This window comes from Myiozetetes cayanensis, unplaced genomic scaffold (genome assembly GCF_022539395.1).
Source record: "Myiozetetes cayanensis isolate MyiCay16 unplaced genomic scaffold, myiCay2020 scf3, whole genome shotgun sequence".
Taxonomy (NCBI): domain Eukaryota; kingdom Metazoa; phylum Chordata; class Aves; order Passeriformes; family Tyrannidae; genus Myiozetetes; species Myiozetetes cayanensis.
In genome coordinates this window covers 310,723-336,738 of record NW_026087521.1, presented here as the reverse complement: position 1 = coordinate 336,738, position 26,016 = coordinate 310,723, and the positions used below count along the sequence as shown (strand labels likewise).

General features: G+C 56.7%; 2 protein-coding genes and 1 long non-coding RNA gene across 4 annotated transcripts; 2 read left to right on the top strand and 1 right to left on the bottom strand.

Moving 5' to 3' along the window:
- Positions 1-1,319: 1,319 nt before the first annotated feature.
- Positions 1,320-9,841, bottom strand: ZC3HC1 (zinc finger C3HC-type containing 1). 2 transcript variants are annotated; one of them, XM_050325046.1, is made up of 10 exons: positions 9,394-9,841; positions 8,149-8,291; positions 6,538-6,621; positions 5,983-6,110; positions 5,259-5,419; positions 4,182-4,440; positions 3,317-3,520; positions 3,012-3,218; positions 1,601-1,760; positions 1,320-1,465 (listed from the first exon to the last, which is right to left on the bottom strand). In XM_050325046.1, the coding sequence occupies exons 1-9, from the start codon at positions 9,573-9,575 to the stop codon at positions 1,692-1,694; spliced, it is 1,437 nt and encodes a 478-aa protein (XP_050181003.1). In that variant the 5' UTR covers positions 9,576-9,841; the 3' UTR covers positions 1,320-1,465; positions 1,601-1,691. The 2 variants fall into 2 exon arrangements, with proteins under 2 accessions (XP_050181003.1, XP_050181002.1); XM_050325045.1 differs by having other exon boundaries at positions 3,317-3,523; positions 9,394-9,840.
- Positions 9,842-10,833: 992 nt separating this feature from the next.
- On the top strand, positions 10,834-25,265 carry KLHDC10 (kelch domain containing 10). Its single transcript, XM_050325047.1, has 9 exons — positions 10,834-10,978; positions 13,132-13,353; positions 15,436-15,590; positions 18,611-18,759; positions 19,271-19,355; positions 21,712-21,778; positions 22,192-22,239; positions 23,108-23,247; positions 23,974-25,265. Exons 1-9 carry the CDS (start codon positions 10,834-10,836, stop codon positions 24,181-24,183), a joined length of 1,221 nt encoding a protein of 406 aa, XP_050181004.1. The 3' UTR covers positions 24,184-25,265.
- Positions 16,733-18,582, top strand: LOC126645091 (uncharacterized). The gene is made up of 3 exons (XR_007630067.1): positions 16,733-17,599; positions 17,646-17,730; positions 17,868-18,582. It is a non-coding gene; the product is annotated as an uncharacterized LOC126645091 (long non-coding RNA).
- Positions 25,266-26,016: the final 751 nt, after the last annotated feature.

The following is a 26,016-nucleotide window of genomic DNA, read 5'->3' as shown; positions in this document are numbered from 1 at the left end:
GGAGCTGTGGGAGCTCAGAGGGGGAACCAGGGAAACCACAGGGGGCTGTTGGGAACACAGGGAAGGTCCAGGAAGCTGGAAAAGGGGCTCCTCCATGGCCAGCCCAGGCACTTCCCAGCCCATCCCCACCCCTCTGGATTGGGAATACCCCCCTCTTCATCCCAAATCCCAGCCCAGCAGGGCCATGGGGTGAGGAAGCCCCATGGAAATTGAGATCCTCTGGGGAAAGGAAGGATCCCAAGGGATTCCTGCCAGCACCCACCGAGGATAGCTGTGTCCCAGCATGGCTGTGTCCCAGCTGGGCAGGGGCATTCCCAAGTTTTGGGGTTCAGGGAGAGCAGGGATCCCGACCAAGGGCACCTGCAGCTTTCCCAGCAACTCCCAGAGAATTCCCTCAGAGGGAAGGAGGCAGGATGAGACACGGATGAAATCCCAGAGCTGGGGCTGAGGAATCCCAGGAAGGGGGTCCCGCTCCAGAGGGGGTTGGTTTGCTCCAGAAAACAGGGAATGGCAGGTCCCAGTGGCTGGGACAGAGCTGGGGGGAGGAGATCCGGCTGTGCCCGGGTTTTCTGTGGAATCTCAGCCCTTCCCAGAGCCCTTTCCCAACATCCTCGAGGACGGAGATGACAGATCAGGGTCTCCCTTCTCCTTTTCCCCCCCTCCATGAGACCCCAGGCCATGGGAAAGCCTCCCCCTCCTCTTCCCGGGTTTTGGCCACATCCCACCCTCCAATCCCAGGGATTTCTCATCCCAAAGGGGCCCCCAGGGAAATCTGCTTTGGGCAGCTGATTCCAGACCCAGGGGCCGGGAAAAGGCTGGGAGGGCGATGAATGGAGGAGTGGGAAAGCCCGGGAGGCAGATGGACACTGATCCACAGAATCCAGGGATACAGGGGCCACAGCCCATGCCCAGAGCTCATCCCACCCCTGGGAAAAAACACCACGAGAGGAGGAAGGAGAAACAACCAACCCAAACTGAAATGTTTATTCCCACCTGGAGTCACTCCCAGTGGGAAGCGCCGGACACCCCTCCGGGAACGGGAATGGGAACGGCGTCTCCTCCTCATCCCGCAGCAATCCCAGCGCTCCGAGGGCTCCCGGAGCCCCTGGAGCCACGGGGGGAGGCAGGCGGGGAGGGGGATCCTGGCACAGCTCCCTTGGGATCCCCTCCCCAGGCACGGAGCTGGGAAGTGGAGGTGCCTGCAGGGAGCTGGGAAGGGGATGTGAATGCAGGGAGCTGGGAAGGGGATGTGAATGCAGGGAGCTGGGAAGGGGATGTGAATGCAGGGAGCTGGGAAGGGGATGTGAATGCAGGGAGATGGGAAGGGGATGTGAATGCAGGGAGATGGGAAGGGGATGTGCCTGCAGGGAGCTGGGAAGGGGATGTGAATGCAGGGAGATGGGAAGGGGATGTGAATGCAGGGAGATGGGAAGGGGATGTGAATGCAGGGAGATGGGAAGGGGATGTGAATGCAGGGAGCTGGGAAGGGGATGTGAATGCAGGGAGCTGGGAAGGGGATGTGAATGCAGGGAGATGGGAAGGGGATGTGAATGCAGGGAGCTGGGAAGTGGAGGTGCCTGCAGGGAGCTGGGAAGTGGAGGTGCCTGCAGGGAGATGGGAAGGGGATGTGTCTGCCCCGGGGTGCGCTGGGCTCCAGAGGCAGAGGAATCCGGGAGGAATCCAGGAGCAGCTCAGGAGGAGTTCATGCTCTCCCACTGCCGGAAGATGCGGAACACCTTGCAGGACTTCTCCGAGAGGCTCTGGAAAAACGGGAGCAAACAGCTGGAGTCAAGGCAGGAGCAGGGCCTGACAAAGGGACACGAGGAGAAACTGCAGCAAAAGATCCACCCCGAATATCCCAGCTTGGATACCATGGACACACAGGGACACCAATTTGTTCCTTTTCTTCGTTATCCCAATTTACCAACCAGATGGAGGGGAAAAAAAACCCAAGGTGACAACAAGGAAGCAGGAAAGGCCTCCAAGGAGGAGGAACTGCCAGGAACAGGGAGAGGAGGAAGAGGATCCCAGAAGCAGGAAGGGACTCCAGGAAGGAGGAAAGGGCTCCAGGAAGCAGCTCCAGGAAGGAGGAAGAGGCTTCAGGAAGCAGGAAGCGACTCCAGGGAGCGGGAAGGGACTCCAACCATGCCCTGCTCCAGCTGGAGTTTTCCTGGCACCTGGCACAGCCAGAATCACAGATTCATGGAATGGTGTGGGTTGGAAGAGACCTCAAAGATCATCCAATTCCAACCCCCTGCCGTGGGCAGGGACACCTTCTCCAGGAGGGACACAGCTCACTGGAAGCCCCCGAGAGAAATCCTGGAGCAGGATTCCTGCTGCTTCCTCCGACTTCCCAGCAGAGCAGGAGGAATCCCAGTGGATAAGGAGGCAGGAGCAGCCACTGGGAGAGCAGTTGTGGCCTCAGCTCTGCTCCCCTGGCTTGGGAAACCCAGGAGCCAGGGATCGGGATGGCTGCAGAGCTCTGGGAACAGGGAATGACTCTGGATCTTGGGAAAGGCTGTTATTTCTAGCAGCAGGCACTGCATGGATGAATCCCGGCGAGGGGCTGCCAGGGGGGAGCTGGGGGGAGTTTGGTCCCTGTCTCCCAGCTGGGATTGAGCTCTCAAAGGAAGCCCATCCATCCCAAATTGTGCCCAGAGGGATCCAGGCCTGGAGCAGCTCCACAACACTGTCAGGGATGAATCCCGGTGAGGAGCTGCCAGAGGGAAGCTGAGACTCTGAGGGAAGTTGGGTCCCTGCCATCCAGCTGGGATTGAGCTCCCAGAGGAAGCCCATCCATCCCAAATCATGCCCAGAGGGATCCAGCTCCACACACAGCATTGCCACGGATGAATCCCGGGAAGGGGCTGGGAACTGGGACCCTGCAGACACACATTTGGTCCTCGTCTCCCAAGGCCTGGATTCAGCCCAGAGCAAGCCCATCCATCCCAAACCATGCCCAGAGGGATGCAGCCCATGGATCTGGGAATCCCTGGGAATCCCATGCTCACCACCGGCTCCGTGTCGGGCACGGCGTCGCCCCTGCGGGTGCCCAGGAGGGCGTTCAGCACCATTTTCCAGCCCGGCTCTGCCTTCCCGGGCTTCTCCGGCTGGGATGCGTCGTCGTCCAGGGACTCCTGTCCTTCCCCGCTGCTCACCCAGGGGCACCAGGCCCGGTGCTGGGAGCTGGGCTGGAAGAAGCTCCTGGGGGAAGCGTCCTGGGAACGGAGAGAAAGGGAGGGGGGGTGGGCGGTGGAATCCTTGTCCGAGCCCACATCCCCCCCTGGGAAGAACATTCCCAGCTCCGCGTGCTCACCGAGCCTCCGGAGGAGCAGAGCCGCGCCCGCTTGGCCCTGCGCACCGGGCTGGACGGCACCTCCGCCGTGTCCCCCTGGCCCATGCTCCGCGTCACCGGCCGGCTCCGCAGAGCGGGAACCGCCGCCTCCAGCTCCCCCCGCTCCAGGGAGCCGCCACAGTCCCGGGATACGGGCCGGGATACGGACGGGGACGGGCTCTTCTCCTGCTGCCGGGGGAAAATGGGAATTAGGGATGGCCATGGGCTCTTCTCCTGCTGACGGGGGAAAATGGGAATTAGGGAGCTCCTCTGGACACTTCCAGCTCCCCCCGATCCATGGAGGTGGGAGAACCCCAACCCCGTGGGTGGGACATGGATAGAGAGGGGTTCTTCTTGTTCAGCCAGGGGGGAAAACAGGGAATTATGGAGTCCATGGAGTGGGAGAATCCCAACCCCCAGGGTGGGAGATGGATGGAGATGGGCCCTTCTTGTGCTGCCAGGGGGTAAACCCATGGAACTGTGGAGATCCACGGACACCACCGTGCCGGGGGTGGGGGAATCCTGCCCAGCTCAAACAGGGGATCAGGTCCTTGTCCACCCACATTCCCTCCACACCCACATTCCCTTCCCAGCAGGAGCAACCTGGCCATGGATGAGGGAGCCCATGGGTGGTGCCGGATGAGTCCAGCCGGACAAGGACGTGGCCGGAGCCCCCGGGGTGTCCCCGTGGGGTGTCCCTGTGGGGTGTCCCCGTGGGGTGTCCCTGTGTGTTGTCCCCATGGGGTGTCCCTGTGTGTTGTCCCCATGGGGTGTCCCTGTGTGTTGTCCCCGTGGGTGTCCCCCTGGAATATCCCCGTGGGTGTCCCCGTGGCTGCCCCGGCCGTACCTGCTCTGCCGTGGGCGGGAGGGTGTCCTGGCTGCGGGTGCCGATCCTGCGGGGGGACATGGGGGACGGGGACATGGGGGACAGGGACACGGGGGACGGGGACACGGGGGAGGTGGCAGCAGGCGGGACGCGCTCCGAGGGCGCCGGGGTGGGATCCGGCTCCGGAGCCGCAGATTCCAGCTGGTGGAAGGCCCAGAGCCCCACCTTCCTCATGCAGCGCGAGCAGGAGATCACCGGCAGGCCCGGGGAGCTGCTGGCACTGCGGGAACACGGGACGGGCTGGGAAACTGGGAATGGGCAGCATTCCCACCCCAGGGACAGGGATACCTCCCACCAGCACTGCGGGAACATGGCCAGGAGGGGATGGGAAACTGGGAATGGGCAGCATTTCCATCCCAGGGACACCTCCCACCAGCTCAGGGTGCTCCAACCCCTCCAGCCCGGCCCAGGATGCTCCAGGGGTGGGCAGGGAAAATATGGAAATAGAGGGAGACAGGGGAAATAGGAAAATAGTGGAAACTGAAATAAGGGAATTGGGAGCACAGGGAGAAAGAGGGAAAATAGGAAGATAGTGAAAGGAAGCAGGAGTGGGGAGGAAACTAAGGAAACGGGAATGTAGGGACAAGGGGGAAAAAGGGAAAACTGGAAAAGAAGGAAAATAGGAAAAGAGTGAAATAAGGGAATCAGGAGAATGGCAAAGAGGGAAAATAGGAAGAGTGAACAACAGTGGAAATAGGACAACAGTGGAATAAGGGAAGCAGGAGCAGAGTGAAAAACAGGGAAAAGGAGGGAAAAGAGTGGAAAATGGTGAAATAAGGGAAGAAGGAACACAGTGAAAAATAGAGAAAAATAGGGAAAACAGTGAAAAAGAGGGAAAACAGGAACAGAGTGAAGAAAGGGAAGCGAGAGCAGAGTAAACAGGAGGGAAAAGGGGCCGGGGGTGGGCCGGGGGAGCGCCCCTTTCCCGGGAGGAGGAGCCTGCGGCTGTCCCGGCCCTTCCCGTGGCTGTCCCGGCCCTTCCCAGGGGTGTCCCGGCCCTTCCCGGGGGTGTCCCGGCCCCTCCCGCGGCTCCCCCACCTGCAATCCCAGCCGCACAGCGCCAGGACACAGGCGGCAACCACGTGGCCCTGCGGGCTTTCCTTGGAAAACGTCCCGGGGGGTTTCTCCCCTTCCCGGGGGGGCTCCGGATCCTCCTCCAGCAGCTCCAGGAGGAGCCCGAGCGTGTCCTCCGACAGCGCCTGCGGAGCACAGGGAGGCACGGCTGGGATTCCAGTGCCATTCCAGGCATTTACACAGGCAGGGAAACCCCTTTGCCCAGCGCCCAACGCCCCCAGTGCCGCCCCACAGGGAAAAGGAACGGATCCCTCCTGCCCCGGGGCCCTCTGGATCCACATTCCAAGACTTCTGCTCTGGTTATCAGGGAACAGACTCCCTATTCCAGGACTTCTATTCTTTCTAATAAGGAAAAGGAACCTCTCCCTCCTGCCTTGTGTCCCTCTGGATCCAAATTCCAGGACTTCAGCTCGGGTTAACAGGGAACAGACTCCCCATTCCATGATTTCTACTAACAGGGAAAAGCAGCACATTCCTCCTGTGGGATCCCAAATTCCATTTCCCAAATTCCCTGTGGGATCCCAAATCCCATTTCCCAAAGGAGCCTGTGGGATCCCAAATCCCCTGTGAGATCCCAAATCCCATTTCCCAAGGGAGCCTGTGGGATCCCAGCCCTCCTGTGGGCCCCCCGCTGCCATCCCCAATCTGTTGGCATTCCTGGGTTTGGGAAGCTGGGGCAGGGACCCACCAGGCTGCCCAGCTGCTCCGGGGCCAGGCGTGGCAGCTGCAGCTCCAGCCGGCACAGCCTCTGGAAGCGCTCCCGGAATTCCCGCAGGAGCAGGCGCGGCTCGTCCAGCGGCAACAGAGCAAAGTGTGCTGGGGAATGGGAATAATGGGGGAGAAATAGGGAATGATGGGGGAGAAATTAGGGAATCATGGTTGAAAGAATAGGGAATAATGCTGGGAAAAACAGGGATTAATGGTGGGGAAAATAGGGAATAATGGTGGAAATAATAGGGAATAATGGGTAAAAAACAGGGGAAAATGGTGGGAAAATAGGGAATAGGGGTGGATAAAACAGGGAATAGTGGTGGATAAATAAGGAATAGTGGTGGATAAGTAGGGAATAAGGGTGGATAAATAGGGAATAGTGGTGGATAAATGGAAACAGTGCTGGGAAGTTGGGAACAGTGGTGGGAAGTTTGGGAAGGGTGGGAAGTTGGGCACAGTGGTGGGAAGTTGGGAACAGCAGTGGGAAGTTGGGAAGGGTGGGAAGTGGGCACAGGGTGTTGTGAGGCCCCACCTGGGCAGGGGCTGTCGGGCCAGAAGCAGAAGCGCTCGTGGGCCGAGCTCAGGGCTCTCCTCAGCTCCGCACAGCGCTCCCGGTCTGGGAAACAAACATGGATCCTCCTGGGATATTCCCTGCTCGCTCCGCAGGGGGAATCCCTGCCGTTCCCTCCCTTCCCACCACGAGTGGCTGCCCCAAATTCCCTGGAATTCCCCCCGTTCCCAGGAATCGCAGTCCCTGGCACTGGAACTGCCCCATCCTGCAGCTTTCCTGCCAGGAATGCTGCTGGTCCCTCCCTGATCCCCTCTGTGATCCCACACCCTTTCCCAGTTGGAACTCCTTCCCCCCCTCCCCACCATTCCCACCCACCCAAGGCCGTTTCTTCCCCCTGGGGATCCATTCCCAGACCCACCACCCCAGTCCATGCGTGGGGGGCTCCTCCCACCCCGGCTATCCCTGAATCCCTTCCTGCCGGCACTGGCTATCCCCAAATCCCTCCTTCCCATCCCAGCTATCCCTGAATCCCTCCTGAATCCCTCCTTCCCATCCCAGCTATCCCCAAATCCCTCCTTCCCATCCCAGCTATCCCTGAATCCCTCCTGAATCCCTCCTTCCCAGCTATCCCTGAATCCCTCCTGAATCCCTCCTTCCCACCCCAGCTATCCCTGAATCCCTCCTGAATCCCTCCTTCCCATCCCAGCTATCCCCAAGTCCCTCCTTCCCATCCCAGCTATCCCTGAATCCCTCCTGAATCCCTCCTTCCCATCCCAGCTATCCCTGAATCCCTCCTGAATCCCTCCTTCCCATCCCAGCTATCCCTGAACCCCTCCTGAATCCCTCCTTCCCATCCCAGCTATCCCCAAGTCCCTCCTTCCCATCCCAGCTATCCCTGAATCCCTCCTGAATCCCTCCTTCCCATCCCAGCTATCCCTGAATCCCTCCTTCCCACCCTGGTTATCCCCGACTCCCTCCTTCCCGGCACTGGCTCTCCCTGAATCCCTCCTTCCCGGCCCTGTGTGTCCTGAATCCCTGTTTCCCGGCCCTGTGTGTCCCGGGATGGAATCCCTGTTTCCCGGTCCTGTCTCTCCCGGGCTGTGCTCCCCGTGTGTCCCCATGGCACTCACGCTGTGTGTCCCCATGTCCCCACTCACGCTGTGTGTCCCCACTCACGCTGTGTGTCCCCATGTCCCCACTCAGGGTGTGTGTCCCCACTCACACTGTGTGTCCCCACTCACGCTGTGTGTCCCCATGTCCCCACCCATGCTGTGTGTCCCCACTCACGCTGTGTGTCCCCACTCACGCTGTGTGTCCCCGCTCACACTGTGTGTCCCCATGTCCCCACTCAGGGTGTGTGTCCCCACTCACGCTGTGTGTCCCCACTCACGCTGTGTGTCCCCATGTCCCCACTCACGCTGTGTGTCCCCACTCACGCTGTGTGTCCCCATGTCCCCACTCACGCTGTGTCCCCACTCACGCTGTGTGTCCCCATGTCCCCACTCAGGGTGTGTGTCCCCACTCACGCTGTGTGTGTGTCCCCACTCACGCTGTGTGTCCCCATGTCCCCACTCAGGCTGTGTGTCCCCACTCACGCTGTGTGTCCCCACTCACGCTGTGTGTCCCACTCACGCTGTGTGTCCCCGCGGGTGGCGGTGCCGAGCAGGGCGTGGCAGGCGCAGCATCGCAGCAGGGCGGGGCCCACGCTGGCCCAGCCGAAACGCGCACAGAGCAGAGGGGACAGGGACAGCGGCTGCCCCGCCCACTGCAGGGGGTGCAGCGTCAAGGACAACACTGGGGACGGACAGCACCCACCCCAACACCAACACCCATCCCAGCACCCATCCCAACACCCAACACCCATCCCAGCACCCATCCCAACACCCATCCCAACACCCATCCCAACACCCATCCCAGCACCAACACCCATCCCAGCACCCATCCCAACACCCATCCCAACACCCATCCCACACCATCCCAACACCCATCCCAGCACCCATCCCAGCACCCATCCCAACACCCATCCCAACACCCACCCCAACACCCATCCCAACACCAACACCCATCCCAGCACCCACTCCAACACCAACACCCATCCCAGCACCCATCCCAACACCCATCCCAGCACCCATCCCAACACCCATCCCAACACCAACACCCATCCCAGCACCCACCCCAGCACCCATCCCAAAACCCATCCCAAAACCCATCCCAACACCCATCCCAACACCCATCCCAAAACCCATCCCAACACCCACCCCAACAACCATCCCAACATCCAGCACCCATCCCAACACCAACACCCACCCCAGCACCGGGACAGACCCAGGGATTCCTTGGGAAGGGAAAGGGAGCGAGGGCCAGGATCCCAGGGAGCAGCAGGAGCTGGGCCAGGGGAATATCCCAAAAAAATCCCATTTATATGGGAGAAAAGAGGCTTCCAGGAATGGGGAAAGAGCCCCGAGGGGATTCCTCAGGAAGGGAAATGGAGGGACAGAGCAGGGACAGGATCCCAGGGAATGGCTGGAGCTGGGCCAGGGGGTAAATCCCAAAATCCCAGTTTATTTGGGAACAAAAAGCTTCCAGGAAGAAGGAAAGAGCTTGGAGGAGATCCCTGAGGAAGGGCAGTGGAGGGAGCACCGATCCCTGCTCCCTGGGAGATCCCAGGAATCCTGCAGCTGTGCCAGGGGGGTGAGTTGGATTTCAGGGAAATGGGAACAGCTCCCCAGGGAATGGTCACGGCCCCAGGAGCTCCAGGAATGTCTGGAAACGCTCCCAGGGATTTGGGATGTCCCGGGCAGGGCCAGGGGCTGGGTTGGATCCCTGTGGGGCCGAGGAGATCCCGGCATTCCAGGGGGGAGCATCCCAAAGGATATGGTGAAGGTCTCCACCCTGCTGAAATAGGCTTCCCTGCTGGCAGATTCCAGGGAATTCCCCTCCACGTGGGAGGAGCCCTTGGCTGACTCGGACAGCTCCGACGAGTCCTTCCTGAGGGGAAAATCCCGGGAACATTCCTCAAGAAAAGGGACCCAGAGCACAGGGAATTCCCAGCCCCTCATCCCTCAGGGCTGTCCGGGCAGGGATCTTCTCCAGAGCTCCCCATTCCCGAGTTTCCCTTAATTAACAATGGAACCAATTAACAGACGCCAATCCCAGACTGGGGGGAACATTCCCGGGGGAATTGCACGGGAAAAGGAGGGGACAGGGATTTGTTCTCCCAGCTCAGCGAGGACAGGCTGGGAATGTCTCTGGAGCCAGGGGGGATCCCAGACATCCCAAATCCAGGGCTGGAATTCCAGTGCCACCATTTGGCCTCTCCCAACCCCCTCCCAAGGGAAAAAACTCAGGGATAGTTGGGAAAAGGGGGACTGAGACACCCCCAGGGCTCAGGCCCCAGTGTCCCCCAGTTCCTCCCAGAGCCCCCCAGTACACACCAGTGTCCCCCAGTTCCTCCCACTGTCCTCCAGTGCCCCCAGTACACAACAGTGTCTCCCAGTGTCCCTCCCAGTGTTCCCCAGTTCCTCCCACTGTTCCCCAGTGCTCACCGGGGGGTCCCCAAGCCCCCCCCCCCGACCCCCAACGAGGGAAATCCGCCCCCTTCAGGGCCCCCCAATTCCCTCCCAGGACCCCAATAACCCCAAGGGACCCCCAACCCCCTCAAGGGGCTCCCCTGCCCTCTCTGAGGGTCCCAAGACTCCTGAGGGTCCCAAGGCCCCCCATTTCTCCCCAGGACCCCAACGAGGAGTCCCCCTCCGGTACTGCTCCGGCGCGGCCTCCCCTGCTGCCCCCGCCGGTGCCGGCCCCGCCCCGCGCCCCCTGCAGCCGCTCACCCGTCGCTGCCGGTGCCCCCGGCGGCGATGCCGCGGCCGAGGAGGTCCCTGATGTGCCGGGGGTCACTGGACCCCGGGGCGCCCCTCGGGCTGGGCCGCAGCCGCCCCTCCGCTGGGCGCCGCCATCTTGGCCCCTCCCCGCCCCTCCGGCCGGGAAATCGCAGCCCGCAACAAACGTTCCGGCCCCCACAACGTTCCGGCCCCGCAATAACGGGCCGCTCCTGACCCCCCCAGCCACGACCCCCGCGCGGCCTCGGGGACCCCGCGGGGCTCTGGGGGTGACGCCGCCCCCGGGATGTCCCCGCGAGTCCCCTCGTGATTGTCCCCGCGGATGTCCCCGCGCCGCCGCGCTCGGCGCTCTACTGCTCCGGCCTGCATCGACCGCTCGGCTCTCCCACCTGCCAACAAGCGCGCGGCCGATAGGCCGCAGCCCAAGAAGCCGCGCGCTGATTGGTCGGTGCGCTCCGTCCCTCAGGACGGCCGGGCCATGTCGGCGGCGGCCGCGGCCCGGGCCGGGCCGGGGCTCGGGGAGGGCGCGGGGGGTCCCTCTGGGGGTCCCTCGGGGGGCGGCGATGGCGCCGGCGGCATCCTCAACCGATTCGTGCGGCTGCCGGCAGGGCCGCGGGCAGCGGGTGAGTGACGGCCCGGGCGGGCGGAGGGGGCTGAGCGGGGTCGGGGCAGGGCCGGTCCCGGCTCTGAGGGCTGAGTGGGATCGGGGCAGGACCGTCCCGGCTCTGAGGGCTGAGCAGGGTCGGGGCAGGGCCGGTCCCGGCTCTGAGGGCTCAGGGGGGTCGGGGCAGGGCCGGTACCGACACCCCGAGGGGCGGCCCGGGGGCTCTGAGGGGTGGGGGCCGCGGCTCTCCCGCTCAGGGTCGGGGGTTTATGGGGCTGGGAACCCGCCGTGCCCGGCGCTCCGAGGGGTCGGGGTGACCCCCCCATCCCTGCCGTGCCCGGGTCGGGGCACCCCCGGCCCCACAGGAGCACCCAATCCAGGGGATCCGGGACTGGGATACCCCATTCCCGAGGTCCCTAGGGGTGTCCCTAAAGCCCCTGGGGGGGCTGGGCTGCATTTCCAGGTTTGTTTTCTTCCCGATTCCCATTCGAAACTTTCCAGGTTTATTTTCTCATCTCCCACTTCTCTGGAATTCCAGAGTTTCCAGGTTTATTTTCTTACTTCCCAATTCTCCAGAGTTTCCAGATTGCTTTTCCTACCTTCCAATTCCCATCCAGATTTCCCAGGTTTGTTTTCTCACCTCCCAGTTCTCCAGAAATTCCAGGCTTTCCAGGTTTATTTTCTTACTTCCCAGTGTTCTTCCAGAGTGTCCCAGTGTGTTTTCTTCCCAGTTCCCATCCAGACTTTCCAGGTTTATTTCCTCACCTCCCATTTCTCTGGAATTCCAGACTTTCCAGGTTTATTTTCTTGCTTCCCAATTTTCTCCCAGACATTCCAGGTTTATTTTCCTACCGTTTAAACGAACACCTGGAATATTTACCCCCCCTCCCATGCTCTGGCCCCATATCCCCAGATTTTCCCTTAATTCCTTCCCTCTCTTCCCGTTCCAGCCACTCCCTGTGAGTTTTCCAGGTGGGAATGGCTGGGACAGGATTTTGGCAGGAGCCAGCCTGGATCTGCCCCTGCAGTTTGAATTCCAGGCCTGAGCTGGAGCTGCAGGAGCAGCAAACAGGGAATGGGATGAAACTCCAAGTTCATTCTCCAGGCTGGAAAACCCCCCGTGTCCCTTTTCCTGCAGGAAAATCCCTTCCTGCCCCAGCTTTTCCGCTCCTTTTCCTTTGCTCCGGCTGGTCCTTGAACCAGGCTCTGACAGGAACGTTTGGGATCCTCACTGGGTGATTCCCAGAGGTTTGTGGAGCAGGGAAAGAATTCCAGACTTTTCCTCGCTATTCCTGTCAGAGAGCTTGAGATACAAACATTTGGGAATGGTTTTCCAAGGGAAATCTGTGGAACAGGATGAAACAGAGGGGGATTTCTCTCAGGAAGAGCTTTTGGGGGAGGTTCTCCAGGTGTTCCAGGGAATGAGATTCCACACAGACATTCTCCGTTTTCCTGCTGGGATCCTTCCAGAGCCATCCCTTGTGCTTCCCTAGCCTGGAAATTCTGGAGGTGTTCCCAGCTGTTCCCCAAGGAGACCCCGAGTTTGGATTGGGATTGGGAGAGGGAAACTGGGAAGGCAGGAGGTGTTTCCCTGTTTCCCTGGAGCTGTATTCCCTGTTTCCCTGGAGCTGTGTTCCCCATTTCCCTGGAGCTGTGTTCCCCATTTCCCTGGAGCTGTGTTCCCCATTTCCCTGGAGCTGTATTCCCTGTTTCCCTGGAGCTGTATTCCCTGTTTCCCTGTATTCCCTGTTTCTCTGTATTCCCCGTTCCCTGGAGCTGTATTCCCTGTTTCCCTGGAGTTGTGTTCCTTGTTTCTCTGTATTCCCTGTTCCCTGTTTCTCTGTATTCCCTGTTTCCCTGGAGCTGTATTCCCTGTTTCTCTGATCCGTATTCCCTGGAGCTGTACTCCCTATTCCCTGCCCCCATTCCCGTTGCTGACAGATATTCCCTGTTCCTGCCCCCATTCCCGTTGCTGACGGGTATTCCCTGTTCCCAGAGCTGTATTCCCTGTTCCTGCCCCGTATTCCCGTTGCTGACGGGTATTCCCTGTTCCCAGAGCTGTATTCCCTGTTCCTGCCCCCATTCCCGTTGCTGACGGGTATTCCCTGTTCCCAGAGCTGTATTCCCTGTTCCTGCCCCCATTCCCGTTGCTGACGGGTATTCCTATCCCAGGCCAGCGCTGTCCCCCCGCGCGGAGCGGGCACCGCTGCGTGGCCGACAGCTCCAACCTGTACGTGTTCGGGGGGTACAACCCCGACTACGACGAGTCGGGGGGCGCCGACAACGAGGACTACCCGCTCTTCAGGGAGCTCTGGAGGTTCCACTTCGCCACCGCCCGCTGGCACCTGCTGGCCACCGAGGGCTACATGCCCAGGGAGCTGGCGTCCATGTCACGTGAGTACTGACCCCACACACACCCCAAAACTGCCTCCCTGTCCCATACCTAACTACCCACCCCAAAACACCGAGGGGTACATGCCCAGGGAGCTGGCATCCATGTCATGTGAGTACTGACCCCACACACACCCCAAAACTGCCCCCGTGTCCCATACCTACCCACCCCAAAACACCGAGGGCTACATGCCCAGGGAGCTGGCATCCATGTCACGTGAGTACTGACCCCACACACACCCCATGTCCCATATGTACCGACCCACCCCAGAGCTGCCCCCATGTCCCGTACCCACCCACCCGCAGCTGCACCCGCAGAAGCCCAGCCTTGGGTTGGGATCAGGGAGTTCTTTCCCTCTGCACTCGCCTGAGCAGGAGGGAAAAGGAAAGGGAAGGCAGGAGGTGTTTTCCAGGGGTTTCTCTGGAAACTTCCAGCACACACCGCAGGGCATCCATGTCATGGGTGTGGGAACCCCATCCCTGCTCCTTTAATCTCCTTTATCCCAGTTATTTTAATCCACACAGACCTGGGAATTCAGTGTGGGATTGGGGTATTTCTCTTCACTCACTTGAGGAAGAGGGAAAGGGAAAATGGGAAAGCAGGAGGTGTTTTCCAGGGATTTCTCTGGAAACTTCCAGCACACCCCTTAAACCATACAGAAACATCTGGGAACCCATCCCTGCTCCTGGAGCTGGGATTTAATCCTGCCTGTTTTCATCCACACGAGGCCAGGAATTCTGGAGGTGTTTCCAGCTGTTCCACAAATAGACCCCAAGTCTGGGTTGGGATTGGGAGAGGGAAACTGAGAAAGCAGGAGGTGTTTTCCAGGGGTTTCACTGGATGGTTGCTCCAAGCAGACACCTCAGAGCATCCATGTCATGGGTGTGTGGGAACACAGTCCCTGCTCCTGGAGCTGCCTTAATCCTGCTTTAATCCTGGGTAGTTTAATCCACACAAGAACTGGGAATTCTGGAGGTGTTTCCAGCTATTCTCCAAGCAGACCCCGAGTTTGGGTTGGGATTGGGAGAGGGAAACTGGGAAGGCAGGAGGTGTTTTCCAGGGTTCCAAGCAGACACCTCAGAGCATCCATGTCATGGATGTGGGAACCCCATCCCTGCTGCTGGAGCTGCTGTAATCCTGGCTGATTTATCCACACTAGAATTGGAAATTCTGGATGTGTTTCCAGCTGTTTTTAAATTGAACCCCGAGTTTGGGTTGGGATTGGGTTTTTTTCTTTTCCTTTTGGCAAAAAAAGGGAAGAGGGAAGGGAAAACTGGGAAGGCAGGAGGTGTTTTCCAGGGGTTTCACTGGAAACTTTCAGCACACACCTCAGAGCATATGGGAACATCTGGGAACCCCATCCCTGCTCCTGGAGCTGCCTTAATCCTGCTTTAATCCTGGGTAGTTTAATCCACACAAGAACTGGGAATTCTGGAGGTGTTTCCAGCTATTCTCCAAGCAGACCCCGAGTTTGGGTTGGGATTGGGAGAGGGAAACTGGGAAGGCAGGAGGTGTTTTCCAGGGTTCCAAGCAGACACCTCAGAGCATCCGTGTCATGGTTGTGGGAACCCCATCCCTGCTCCTGGAGCTGCTGTAATCCTGGCTGATTTATCCACACTAGAATTGGAAATTCTGGATGTGTTTCCAGCTGTTTTGTGAGGAGACCCCGAGTTTGGGTTGGGATTTGGGGGTTTTTCTTTCCCTTTTGGCCAAAAGAAAACTGGGAAGGCAGGCGGTGTTTTCCAGGGCATTCCCTTCCAACAGACATCTTTGAGCATCCAAACCCAGCTGGTTGTGTTGGCTCCCCATTTTCCCAGGCAACCCTTTGCTTTCCCTGGATTTATCCTGGATCGTCCAGGTCCCTCTGGAGCCCCTCCGAGCTGTCAGAGCAGTGTTTGAACCCTGAGCCCTCCCTGCTCCCCAGGGCTGGGAATCACGGAATGCGCGGGGAGGAACCCGAAGGATCATCCGCCCCAGCACCAGGGCCACCATCACCCACTCCAGACCCACCATTCCAATCATTCCAGACCTGTCCTTTTCCCACTGCATCCCACCCAGTGTGTGCTCTCTGCCCCCTGTCCCAGTTGTCCTGCACGGGAACAACCTGCTGGTGTTCGGGGGCACCGGGATCCCCTTCGGGGAGAGCAACGGCAACGACGTCCACGTCTGCAACGTCAAGTACAAGAGGTGGGCCCTGCTCAGCTGCAGGGGCAAGAAACCCAACAGGATCTATGGACAGGTGGGAAGGAATTCCCTGAGCCTCCCAGAGCCCTGCCCTCGTAGTTATCCCAACCCCCCGTAAATAAAGGCCGGGAAATCCCTCACGCAGAAAGAAAACGGGGCCTGGAGGTTCCAGGGGAAAAAAGGAGGGGTTGTCTTGGGGTCAGGAGGGGTAAAATGTGGGCCCTAAACAGCAGGAGTGGGGGATGGCAAAGAGGGGGATGAGTTAAGGAGCACTTGGGGCTTTCTGGAGTTGTTCTGGGACCTCAAAACCTTCCAGCCCCAAAACACTGAATGAAAATGGGGCAAAACTCCAAACTCCTACACGGGAAAAGGGGGTTGGAGGGCTTGGTTTCCAAACTCTGCATGGAAACAGCGGTGTGAAACCCCAAACTGCCTGAAAACAGGGGTGTCAGACCCCAAACTCTGCATGGAAACAGTGGGGTCAGACCCCAAACTGCCTGGAAACAGTGGGGTCAGACCCCAAACTGCCTGGAAACAGTGGGGTCAGACCCCAAACTGCCTGGAAACAGTGGGGTCACACCCCAAACTGCCTGGAAACAGTGGGGTCACACCCCAAACTGCCTGAAAACAGTGGGGTCACACCCCAAACTGCCTGAAAACAGGGGGGTCAGACCCCAAACTGCCTGAAAACAGTGGGGTCAGACCCCAAACTGCCTGAAAACACGGGTGTCAGACCCCAAACTCAAATAAAAACAGAGGATTTAGATTTTGTTTCCAAACCCAAAACTCTAAATGAAAACAGTGGATTTAGGTTTTATTTCCAGACCCCAAACTCCAAATAATAACAGGATTTGGGTTTTATTTCCAAACCCCAAATTCCAAATGCAAACAGTGGTTTGCAGATCAAACCCCAAACCTCCAAATTAAAAGAGTGGGAGTTTTAGGTCTTGTTTTCCAACCCCAAAACACTGAATGAAAACGGGGCAAAACTCCAAACTCACAAATGAAAACAGGGGTTTGGAGGCCTTGGTTTCAAAACTGCCTGAAAACAGTGATGTGAAACCCCAAACTCAAAACAGTGGTGACAGACCCCAAACTCAGAGATTTAGGTCTTGTTGCCCCCAAAACACTGAATGAAAACGGACAACTCCAAACTCACAAATGAAAACAGGGTTTGAGGCCTTGTTTCAAAACTGCCTGAAAACAGTGATGTGAAACCCCAAACTCAAAACAGTGGTGACAGACCCCAAACTCAGATGAAAACGGGTCAGACCCCAAACTCAAATAAAAACAGAGGATTTAGATTTTGTTTCCAAACCCAAAACTCTAAATGAAAACAGTGGATTTAGGTTTTATTTCCAGACCCCAAACTCCAAATAATAACAGGATTTGGGTTTTATTTCCAAACCCCAAATAATAACAGTGGTTTGTGGGTTTTATTTCCAAACCCCAAACTCTGAATGCAAACAGTGGTTTGCAGATCAAACCCCAAACCTCCAAATTACAAGAGTGGGTTTTTAGGTTTTATTTTCCAGCTCCAAAACACTGAATGAAAACGGGGATCAAAACTCCAAATGCAAACAGTGGGGTTCAGGTCTTGTTTTCAGAACTCCCAACTGTAAATGCAAACAGTGGTTTGCAGGTCTGATTTTCAATCCCAAATCTCTGAGTGCAAACAGGGTGTTTAGGTTTTAGTTTCCAAACCCCAAAACTCAATAATAATAATAATAATAGTAATAGTAATAATAATAATGGAGGATTTAGGTTTTATTTGCAAACCCCAAAACTCTAAATGAAGACAGGGGTTTAGGTTTTATTCCCAAACTCTGAATGCAAACAGGAGTTTTTTAGGTTTTATTTTCAAACCCCAAAGCTCCAAATGCAAACAGTGGCTTGTAGGTCTTGTTTCCAAACCCCAAAACTCTGCATGAAAACAGTGGTTTGATTTCCAAACCCCAAACCCTGCATGAAAACAGGGGTGTCAAACCCCAAACTTGTAATGAAAACAGAGGATTTGGGGTTTATTTCCAACCCCCAAACTCCAAATAATAACAGTGGATTTAGGTTTTGTTTCCAACCCCCAAACTCCAAATAATAACAGTGGGTTTAGGTTTTATTTCCAAACTCCAAATGCAAACAGTGGGTTTAGGTTTTATTTCCAACCCCCAAACTCTGAATGCAAACAGTGGGTTTAGGTTTTATTTCTAAACCCCAAGCTCCAAATGCAAGCAGTGGGTTTAAGTTTTATTTCCAACCCCCAAATTCCGAATGCAAACAGTGGGTTTAGGTTTTATTTCCAACCCCCAAACCTGAATGCAAACAGTGGGTTTAGGTTTTATTTCCAACCCCAAACTCTGAATGCAAACAGTGGTTTGCAGATCAAACCCCAGCACTCCAAATTAAAAGAGTGGCTTTTATAGGTCTGACTTCCCAACCCCAAAACACTGAATGAAAACAGGGATCAAAAGTCCAAACTCTCAAATGAAAACAGGGCTTTGGAAGGCTTGGTTTCCAAACTGTGCCTGAAAACAGTGGGGTCAGACCCCAAACTCTGCTGAAAACAGTGGTGTGAAACCACAAACTCTGCCTGAAAACAGAGGATTTGGAGTTATTTCCAAACCCCAGAACTCCAAATAATAACAGGATATAAGTTTAATTTCCAAACCCCAAAACTCCAAATAATACCAGGATTTAGGTTTCATTTCCAGAGCCCAGAACTCCAGACAGGGCTTTGCAGATGAAAGCCCCAAGTCCTCCATGAAACCCTTGTTTGCAGCTCTTCTTTGCAAGCCCCAAACTCTTAAATACAAACTTTTAACTACAACAAAAAAAAAGGGGATTGGGGTCTTACTTCTCTTATAACAACAACTTGTGGGGCTGTCCTGGCTGTCCTGGGTGAGGGTGGTGCCCAGGGAGTCCCTCCCATGGCAGTGCCCCCTTCCCCGGGCTTCCCAGCGGGATTGGAGGTGTTCACAGCAGGAAAGGCTCTCCCCTTTGCCAGGCCCGTGGTGGGTGGGGTTGGGAGTGGGCAATTCCCGGTGTCCCATCCCTTTCTCCCGGGCTGTGTGTCCCCAGGCCATGGCCATCATCAACGGGTGTCTCTACGTGTTCGGCGGCACCACCGGCTACATCTACAGCACCGACCTGCACCGGCTGGACCTCACCACGCGCGAGTGGGTGCAGCTCAAACCCAACAGCCTGTCCTGCGACATGCCCGAGGAGAGGTGAGTGGGATACACACCCACTGCCTGGGATCCACTCCTGGGATCCACACCTGCACTCCCTGGGATCCACTCCTGGGATCCACTCCTGGGATCCACTCCTGGGATCCACACCTGCACTCCCTGGGATCCACTCCTGGGATCCACTCCTGGGATCCACACCTGCACTCCCTGGGGTCCCTGCTGGAGTGGGGAGCTCGCCAGGCCTTGGGAATGTTCCCCAGCCGGAGCTCCGGCGATCCCAACCCCGGGGAGCTGGACCAGATGGTGATCCCGGGTTTATCCTGGATGATGGCAAAGGAGGGCTGGAATGCTGATGGCTGTGGAGTCCTGGTGCCCCATAAATCTCTGGCTTTGACTCCCCCGGTGCTCCCAGGAAAGGCCCTTCAGAATTCTGCAATCCAGGGCCTGGTGGAGCAGGGCCAGGCCTGGAGCTGCTCCCTGGCCTGGGTGGCATTCCAGAGGTTTGTGCTGTCCATTCCCTGATGGATCTGGGGGTGCTCTGCTCCTGCAGGTACCGACACGAGATGGCCCACGACGGGCAGAGGATTTACATCCTGGGAGGGGGCACGTCCTGGACAGCCTATTCCTTGGACAAGGTGAGCCAGGGCCAGCCCCAGCTCCAGCACTCCAGAAATCCCACTGGGGTTTGGTTTTTTGGGGTTTTTTTTTATTCATTTGTGGGTTTCATTGGGTTTTTTGTTTGGGTTTTTTTGTTTGTTTGTTTTTTCTTGGGTTTTTTTAAATGTTTTTCATTTATTCGTTTTTATTTTCACGAAACAAAATGAGATGTCCACTTTTCCTTTCCATTCCCATCACTTATTTTTCATTTCACTCTACCCAATCTGATTTTCATTTCATTAAATTCCCATCACTTATTTTTCATTTCAGTCCACCCAATCTGACTTTCATTTCATCCCCTTTCCTTTGGTGAACTCGGATTTGGGGCTTTTTTCCTCTCAAACCCCCAACACAGAAAGAATTTATTGGTGAAATAAAATGAAAAGTCGACTTTCCCTTCCATTAAATTCCATTTCCAGCAATTGGATTTGACTTTGTTTGGAATTACAAATTCCATTTTCTGTCAGGAAATGATCTTCAGGTTCAGGAAGGGAAATTTCAGCTCTTCATTTCATTTGGTTTCATTTCAGGAAATCTGGTTTCATTTCTTTAAATTTCGTCTCAATTCCTGAAATTCGATTCAAATCGATCTCATTTTATGAAATTACATTTAATTCTCTTTAAGGAGACAAAAATGAAATTTCTACCCCTTCATTTCGTTCCATTTTGTTGTTTCATTTCATCTCAAGAAACCTGATTTTATTTCATTTCATTTCATTAAACTTCATTTCAATTCCTGAAATTTGATTTGATTTGGTTGAATTCCATTGCATTTCATTTCCTTTAATGAAATGAATCTTTATTTAATTTCATTCTGTTTTATTCAATTTAATTTCCTTCCAAAAAATCTGATTTTATTTCATTCCATTAAATCTCCACTCAATTCCCAAATCTTGATTTGATTTCGATCCACAAAATAAACCAAAATTCCGACTTTTCCTTTCATTCCTTAAAACTTCATTTCACTGCAAGAAACTGGATTTGATTTCATTTGATCCAATCTCATTTCTAATTTATTTTGTGGAATTGGAATATATTGGATATCCCACAGTGAAATCAGGGATATCCCACAGTGAAATCAGGGATATCCCACAGTGAAATCAGGGATATCCCACAGGGAAATCCTGGATCAGGGATTGTCCACAGTGAATTCCTGGATCAGGGATATCCCACAATGAAATCCTGGATCAGGGATATCCTACAGTGAAATCCTGGATCAGAGATATCCCACAGGGAAATCCTGGATCAGGGATTGTCCACAGTGAAATCCTGGATCAGGGATTTACCCACAGTGAAATCCTGGATCAGGGATATCCTACAGTGAAATCCTGGATCAGAGATATCCCACAGGGAAATCCTGGATCAGGGATTGTCCACAGTGAAATCCTGGATCAGGAATTTATCCACAGGGAAATCCTGGATCAGGGATTTACCCACAGTGAAATCCTGGATCAGGGATATCCCACAGTGAAATCCTGGATCAGGGATTTATCCACAGTGAATTCCTGGGTCAGGGATTGTCCACAGTGAATTCCTGGGTCAGGGATTGTCCACAGTGAATTCCTGGGTCAGGGATTTACCCACAGTGAAATCCTGGATCAGGGATTTATCCACAGTGAAATCCTGGATCAGGGATTTATCCACAGTGAAATCCTGGATCAGGGACTTACCCACAGTGAAATCCTGGATCAGGGATTGTCCACAGGAAAATCCTGGATCAGGGATTGTCCACATTGAAATCCTGGATCAGGGATTTTCCCTCTGGAGAGCCTGGTTAAAAAAAAAGATAATTGGGCTGTGATTGTTCCTGGATTTCCCTAAAACCTGGATTTGCCCCAGAACCTCCTGTTGGCCTCCCGTGGTCCCCAAATCCCGGCTTAAACTGTGCTCTGCTTCCTAAAAAACCCTGGACTCTGCAGCTTCTCCTGTCTGCACTCTCCCATCTTTGTTTCCTCCCTGCGAGCCCAGCGTTCCCAGACAGCTCTGGGAGCTGGCAGCTGTGCATTCCTCCTGTTCCCGGGGATTGGAGGAGCCATAATCCCACTTTTCCCTGCTCTCAGGAAGCAAAGCCAGGTTTAGAGGGGGTTTGGTCCCGCTCAGTCCCCACCAGGCTCAGCCCTTGGGGGTCCCATTTGGGGTAAGAGGAGCTCTTTGGGGGGAGGCTGAGCAGGCTCAGCCCTTGGGGGTCCCATTTGGGGTAAAAGGAGCTCTTTGGGGGGGAGGCTGAGCAGGCTCAGCCCTTGGGGGTCCCATTTGGGGTAAGAGGAGCTCTCTGGGGGCGAGGCTGAGCAGGCCCAGCCCGGGACAGCTCCTGGACCCCGCCTGTCCTTGCAGATCCACGCCTACAACCTGGAGACCAACACGTGGGAGGAGATCCCCACCAAGCCGCACGACAAAGTCGGTGGGTCTGGGATAACCCCGGGAAAACGGGGCTGGGGGGGCTGGGTTTGTCAAATCGGGGGTAAATTGGGTGGTAGGTCCATAGGAATGTTAAATCCATGTGGGAATAAATGGGCCTGGGGTCTCATCCTTTAGCAGCGAGGATTGACCCCGGGGAAAGGTTAATAATAAACCCTAAAAGGCAGGAGGGGAGAGGGGGCAGTGCCTGGCCCTGCTCCCAGAAAATCCACAGCCCCCTGAGGCACCAAGGGCCGCCCTGGGACAGCATTCCAGCAGCGTTTCTCCCTTCCCTGGAAAATCAGAGGAGCCTGGGATGGAGGGGTGGGGCAGGATCACCCCTTCCACGGGCACTTTAAACCAGCTCCAGTTGATTTTATTTATTCATCAATTATTAATTCCTTTATTCCTCCCCAGGTTTTCCAGCAGCCAGAAGGTGCCACAGTTGCGTCCAGATAAAAAATGGTAAGATTTGCCTCTGGAAAATCAGGGATGTGCTGTCCAAGCAGGCACTGGAGAGGTGGAAGGGCGGCAGGGAACACGTGGCTGTCCTGGAAAAGGATTCTTCCCTCCTTCCCAAGCCTTGAGTGGCACTGAAGGAGCAGTTCCAGCACTGATCCCTCTCTCCCCAACTCCTGAGGGGGGGTCTATTTTCCAGGAGGGAAAGGGTGCCTGTAAGAGCAAGGCAGGAGCTGGGAGGTGATTCCAGGGCCTGCAGCCAGCAGGGATTTGCTGCCTCTGGGCTGAGAACTTGGGAAAAGCCAGGAGTGAGGTGGGATTGGGAGCTGGGGCTGCTCCCTGTGTGTTTGAAGTCCAGGCTGGGAGAGCTGGGAATGTTCATCCTGGAGAAGGGAAGGCTCCAGGGAGACCTGAGAGCCCCTTGCAGGGCCTAAAGGGGCTCCAGGAGAGCTGGAGAGGGACTGGGGACAAGGCCTGGAGGGACAGGACACAGGGAATGGCTTCCCAGAGCCAGAGGGCAGGGACAGATGGGAGATTGGGAAGGAATTGCTGGCTGGGAGGGTGGGGAGGGGCTGGACTGGATTTCCCAGAGAAGCTGTGGCTGCCCCTGGATCCCTGGGAGTGTCCAAGGGCAGGTTGGAGCAACCTGGGATAAGTGGGAGGTGTTGGAAGTGGCTGATCCCCGAGTCCCTTCCCCCCAGCCCTTCCAGGCCTGTTTCAGTGCCGTGGGAGCCCCCTGTGCTGAGCTAAACCCACCTCCAGCCCCAGGCTGCTCAGGGAAGGCGATCCCTGACTTCTCCTGGGCAGGGAATGGCAGGGCCTGGACCCCCCTGGAACTCCCCCTGGAGCCCCCCCGGCCGTGTTTGTCTTGCAGACGTGTTCGTGTGCGGGGGCTACAACGGGGAGGTGATCCTGGGGGACGTGTGGAAGCTCAACCTGCAGAGCCTGCAGTGGCTGAGGCTGCCAGCGGCCATGCCCGAGCCCGTGTACTTCCACTGCGCCGCCGTCACGCCCGTGAGTGCCCTTCACCTGCTTCTCCTGGCTGTGCTGCATCAACACTGTCCCGTCCCATTCTGATGGAATTCCTGGGCGGCACTCACCTGCTTCTCCTGGCTGGAATGCATTCACGCTGTGCCGTTCCATTCTGATGGAATTCCCGGGTGGGACTCACCTGCTTCTCCTGGCTGGAATGCATTAACACTGTCCCATCCCACTGTGCTAGAATTCCTGGGGTGGGCCTCCTCTGGCTTGGAGCAGCTCCCAGTGTTCCCGGGGCGTTCCTGGTGGTGATTCCCTGTGTTCCCAGCAGTGATTCCCTGTGTGTTCCCAGCGGTGATTCCCTGTGTTCCCAGCGGTGATTCCCTGTGTGTTCCCGGCAATGATTCCCTGTGTTCCCAGCGGTGATTCCCTGTGTTCCCAGCAGTGATTCCCTGTGTGTTCCCAGCAGTGATTCCCTGTGTGTTCCCGGCAATGATTCCCTGTGTTCCCAGCGGTGATTCCCTGTGTTCCCAGCAGTGATTCCCTGTGTGTTCCCGGCAATGATTCCCTGTGTTCCCAGCGGTGATTCCCTGTGTGTTCCCAGCGGTGATTCCCTGTGTTCCCAGCGGTGATTCCCTGTGTGTTCCCAGCAGTGATTCCCTGTGTGTTCCCAGCAGTGATTCCCTGTGTGTTCCCAGCGGTGATTCCCTGTTCCCATCGGTGATTCCCTGTTCCCAGCAGTGATTCCCTGTGTTCCCGCAGGCCGGCTGCATGTACGTGCACGGAGGGGTGGTGGACATCCACGAGAACAAAAGGACTGGCTCCCTGTTCAAGATGTGGCTGGTTGTTCCCAGCCTGCTGGAACTGTGCTGGGAAAAGCTCCTGGAATATTTCCCCCACTTGGCAACTCTGCCCAGGCCTCAGCTCCTGCACCTCGGACTGACGCAGGCACTGGTGGAGCGGCTAAAATGAGGGCCCTGCTCCTCCCCTGCTGCAGAGCCCCCTTCCCACTCCTTATTTATGGATCCAGGAGCCGCAGGAGCAGGGAGAGCCCGCCCAGCTGAGCCTGCAAATCCAGCCGTGCCTGCCGGAGCCTCCCCTCGGACCTGCTGGGAAAACAAACTACAAACAACAAACCAATCCCCTTTTTATTTATGGAGCTCACCCATCCCAAAAAACCTTCCCTGGGCCTCGGCCCCCGACCATCCCCCGCTCGGTGATTAATTAGGGAGCTCGTTAACGAATGTCTCCACTGCCCAGGAGCAGTCGCTGCATACCCACCCCCCAGCTGCTGCTTTCCCTGGATAACCCCTCCCTGCCCCCCAGCTGAGCTCCCAGCAATTCCTCCTGCTCTGCACGTGTCTCCCGGGCATGTTCCCACCCCCAGGCTCCGCAGGAATGTCCCAGCTTTCCCTGGAGCACCGCTTGGAAACACCACCACCCCCCCCAGTCCTACCCCGGCCGTGCTCCCGCGTGGAAAGGTTTGCTTGGAAAACTCCCAGGAAAAGCTGCCACTGCAGGGGCTGCCGCAGGAGGGGGAGGGAGGAGGTTGGGCCGAGGCTGTTTTAACCTTTCCTGCTCCTGGAATGAACCCCTGGAAAACCCTGAGCCCAAGATCTGCTGGACCCACGTGGGGCCCTGGGTCTCTGCCTTTGCGGCTTTCCCTCCTTCCCACTCCTCGTTCCTCGGCCCTTCCCTCGTGTCCCGCTGTCCCCGCGCCCCGGGGAAAATGGTTGGAAGTGTGGAAGGCCGTGGCTTCCTCAGCCTGGGAATTCCAGGGGGAAAAGCGGGGAGAGGGAGCCAAGGGAGCGGGGGAAGGAGGGGCTGTCCCCACTCCTGTGCTCCGTACCTTCACCTTGGCCCTTCCAGTGGCCCCCGGAATTCCTGCTAAATCCTTCCTTTTCCGTTGCAGACCGTTTTTTAAGTGCCTTTTCTTTCAAACATCGGCTTCTCCCGCTCTGCCAGGGCCGAGGGTCCCGCTCTGGGCTTTCAGTTCCCTTGGAGGGGTCGCGTTCCGGCGTTCCCGTCCCAATAAACCGGAGCGTTAATCCCGAGGCACTGCCTGCTGCAGTCACTGCCACCCAAAACTGACCTTCCCCGGGCTCCTTCTCCTCCTTTGGTTCCTGCCTTTTTCCCCCCCAAGGCTCAGGAAAACCAAAGCTGAGGCTCCCTCGGGTGTGTTGGTCGTCGGGGTTGTTGTCTTGGTCCCTTTTCATGGGAGCTGTTGGACCTGAGGATCTTGGGAGGTCTTTCCCAACCTGAATGATCCTGTTCCAGCCCCTGTCCCAGCCTCCCTGGCTGCAGATCCCGCAGCTCCTGGCTCAGGAGCCGGATCCAGACCCTGCTGGCAGCTGTGGGGAGGGTTCCTGGTCTGTGGGGTCCCTCCTGCAGGACCATTTCTCCAGCTCCTCCTTCCATCCTCAACATCCACCTCGGCCTTCCCAGTTCCCTTGGTCCTGGAGCTTCCTGCTCATCCCTGGGCTGGTTCTTCCCTCCGAGGAGCATCTCCCACCATTCCCAGGGTGCCATTAGAACCATCCAAACCTGGATATCTGTGAGCAAGCAGCTTCCTTAGGCTCTTGCCTTGCTCTGGAAAACTCAGCTTTCCTGTGCTGGAGGAAAGCAAAGCCTCTCTCCCCATGATTTTTGGGAATGTGGAGAGGTCCCAGCAGGCTGGAAGCTGGAGGATTTCAGGAAGGGCAAGAAGGAGGAGCCTGGAAAGTCCAGGCCTGTTGTTCTCACTTCAGTGCCTGGTAAAATCATGGAAAAGATTATTCTGGGAAGTCCTGAAAAGCACCTGGAGGA

Excerpts from the sequence above, each read along its gene's own strand:
- ZC3HC1 (XM_050325045.1), bottom strand. The coding sequence starts at position 9,575 with ATGAGGGGCTGGGAATTCCCTGTGCTCTGGGTCCCTTTTCTTGAGGAA. Across the intron at positions 6,622-8,148 it reads CACCCGCGGGGACACACAGC|ACCGGGAGCGCTGTGCGGAG; the intron begins GTGAGTGGGACA and ends TTTGTTTCCCAG. Across the intron at positions 6,111-6,537 it reads GCCCGACAGCCCCTGCCCAG|CACACTTTGCTCTGTTGCCG; the intron begins GTGGGGCCTCAC and ends CCCATTCCCCAG.
- KLHDC10 (XM_050325047.1), top strand. The coding sequence starts at position 10,834 with ATGTCGGCGGCGGCCGCGGCCCGGGCCGGGCCGGGGCTCGGGGAGGGC. Across the intron at positions 18,760-19,270 it reads TGCGACATGCCCGAGGAGAG|GTACCGACACGAGATGGCCC; the intron begins GTGAGTGGGATA and ends CTGCTCCTGCAG. Across the intron at positions 23,248-23,973 it reads ACTGCGCCGCCGTCACGCCC|GCCGGCTGCATGTACGTGCA; the intron begins GTGAGTGCCCTT and ends GTGTTCCCGCAG.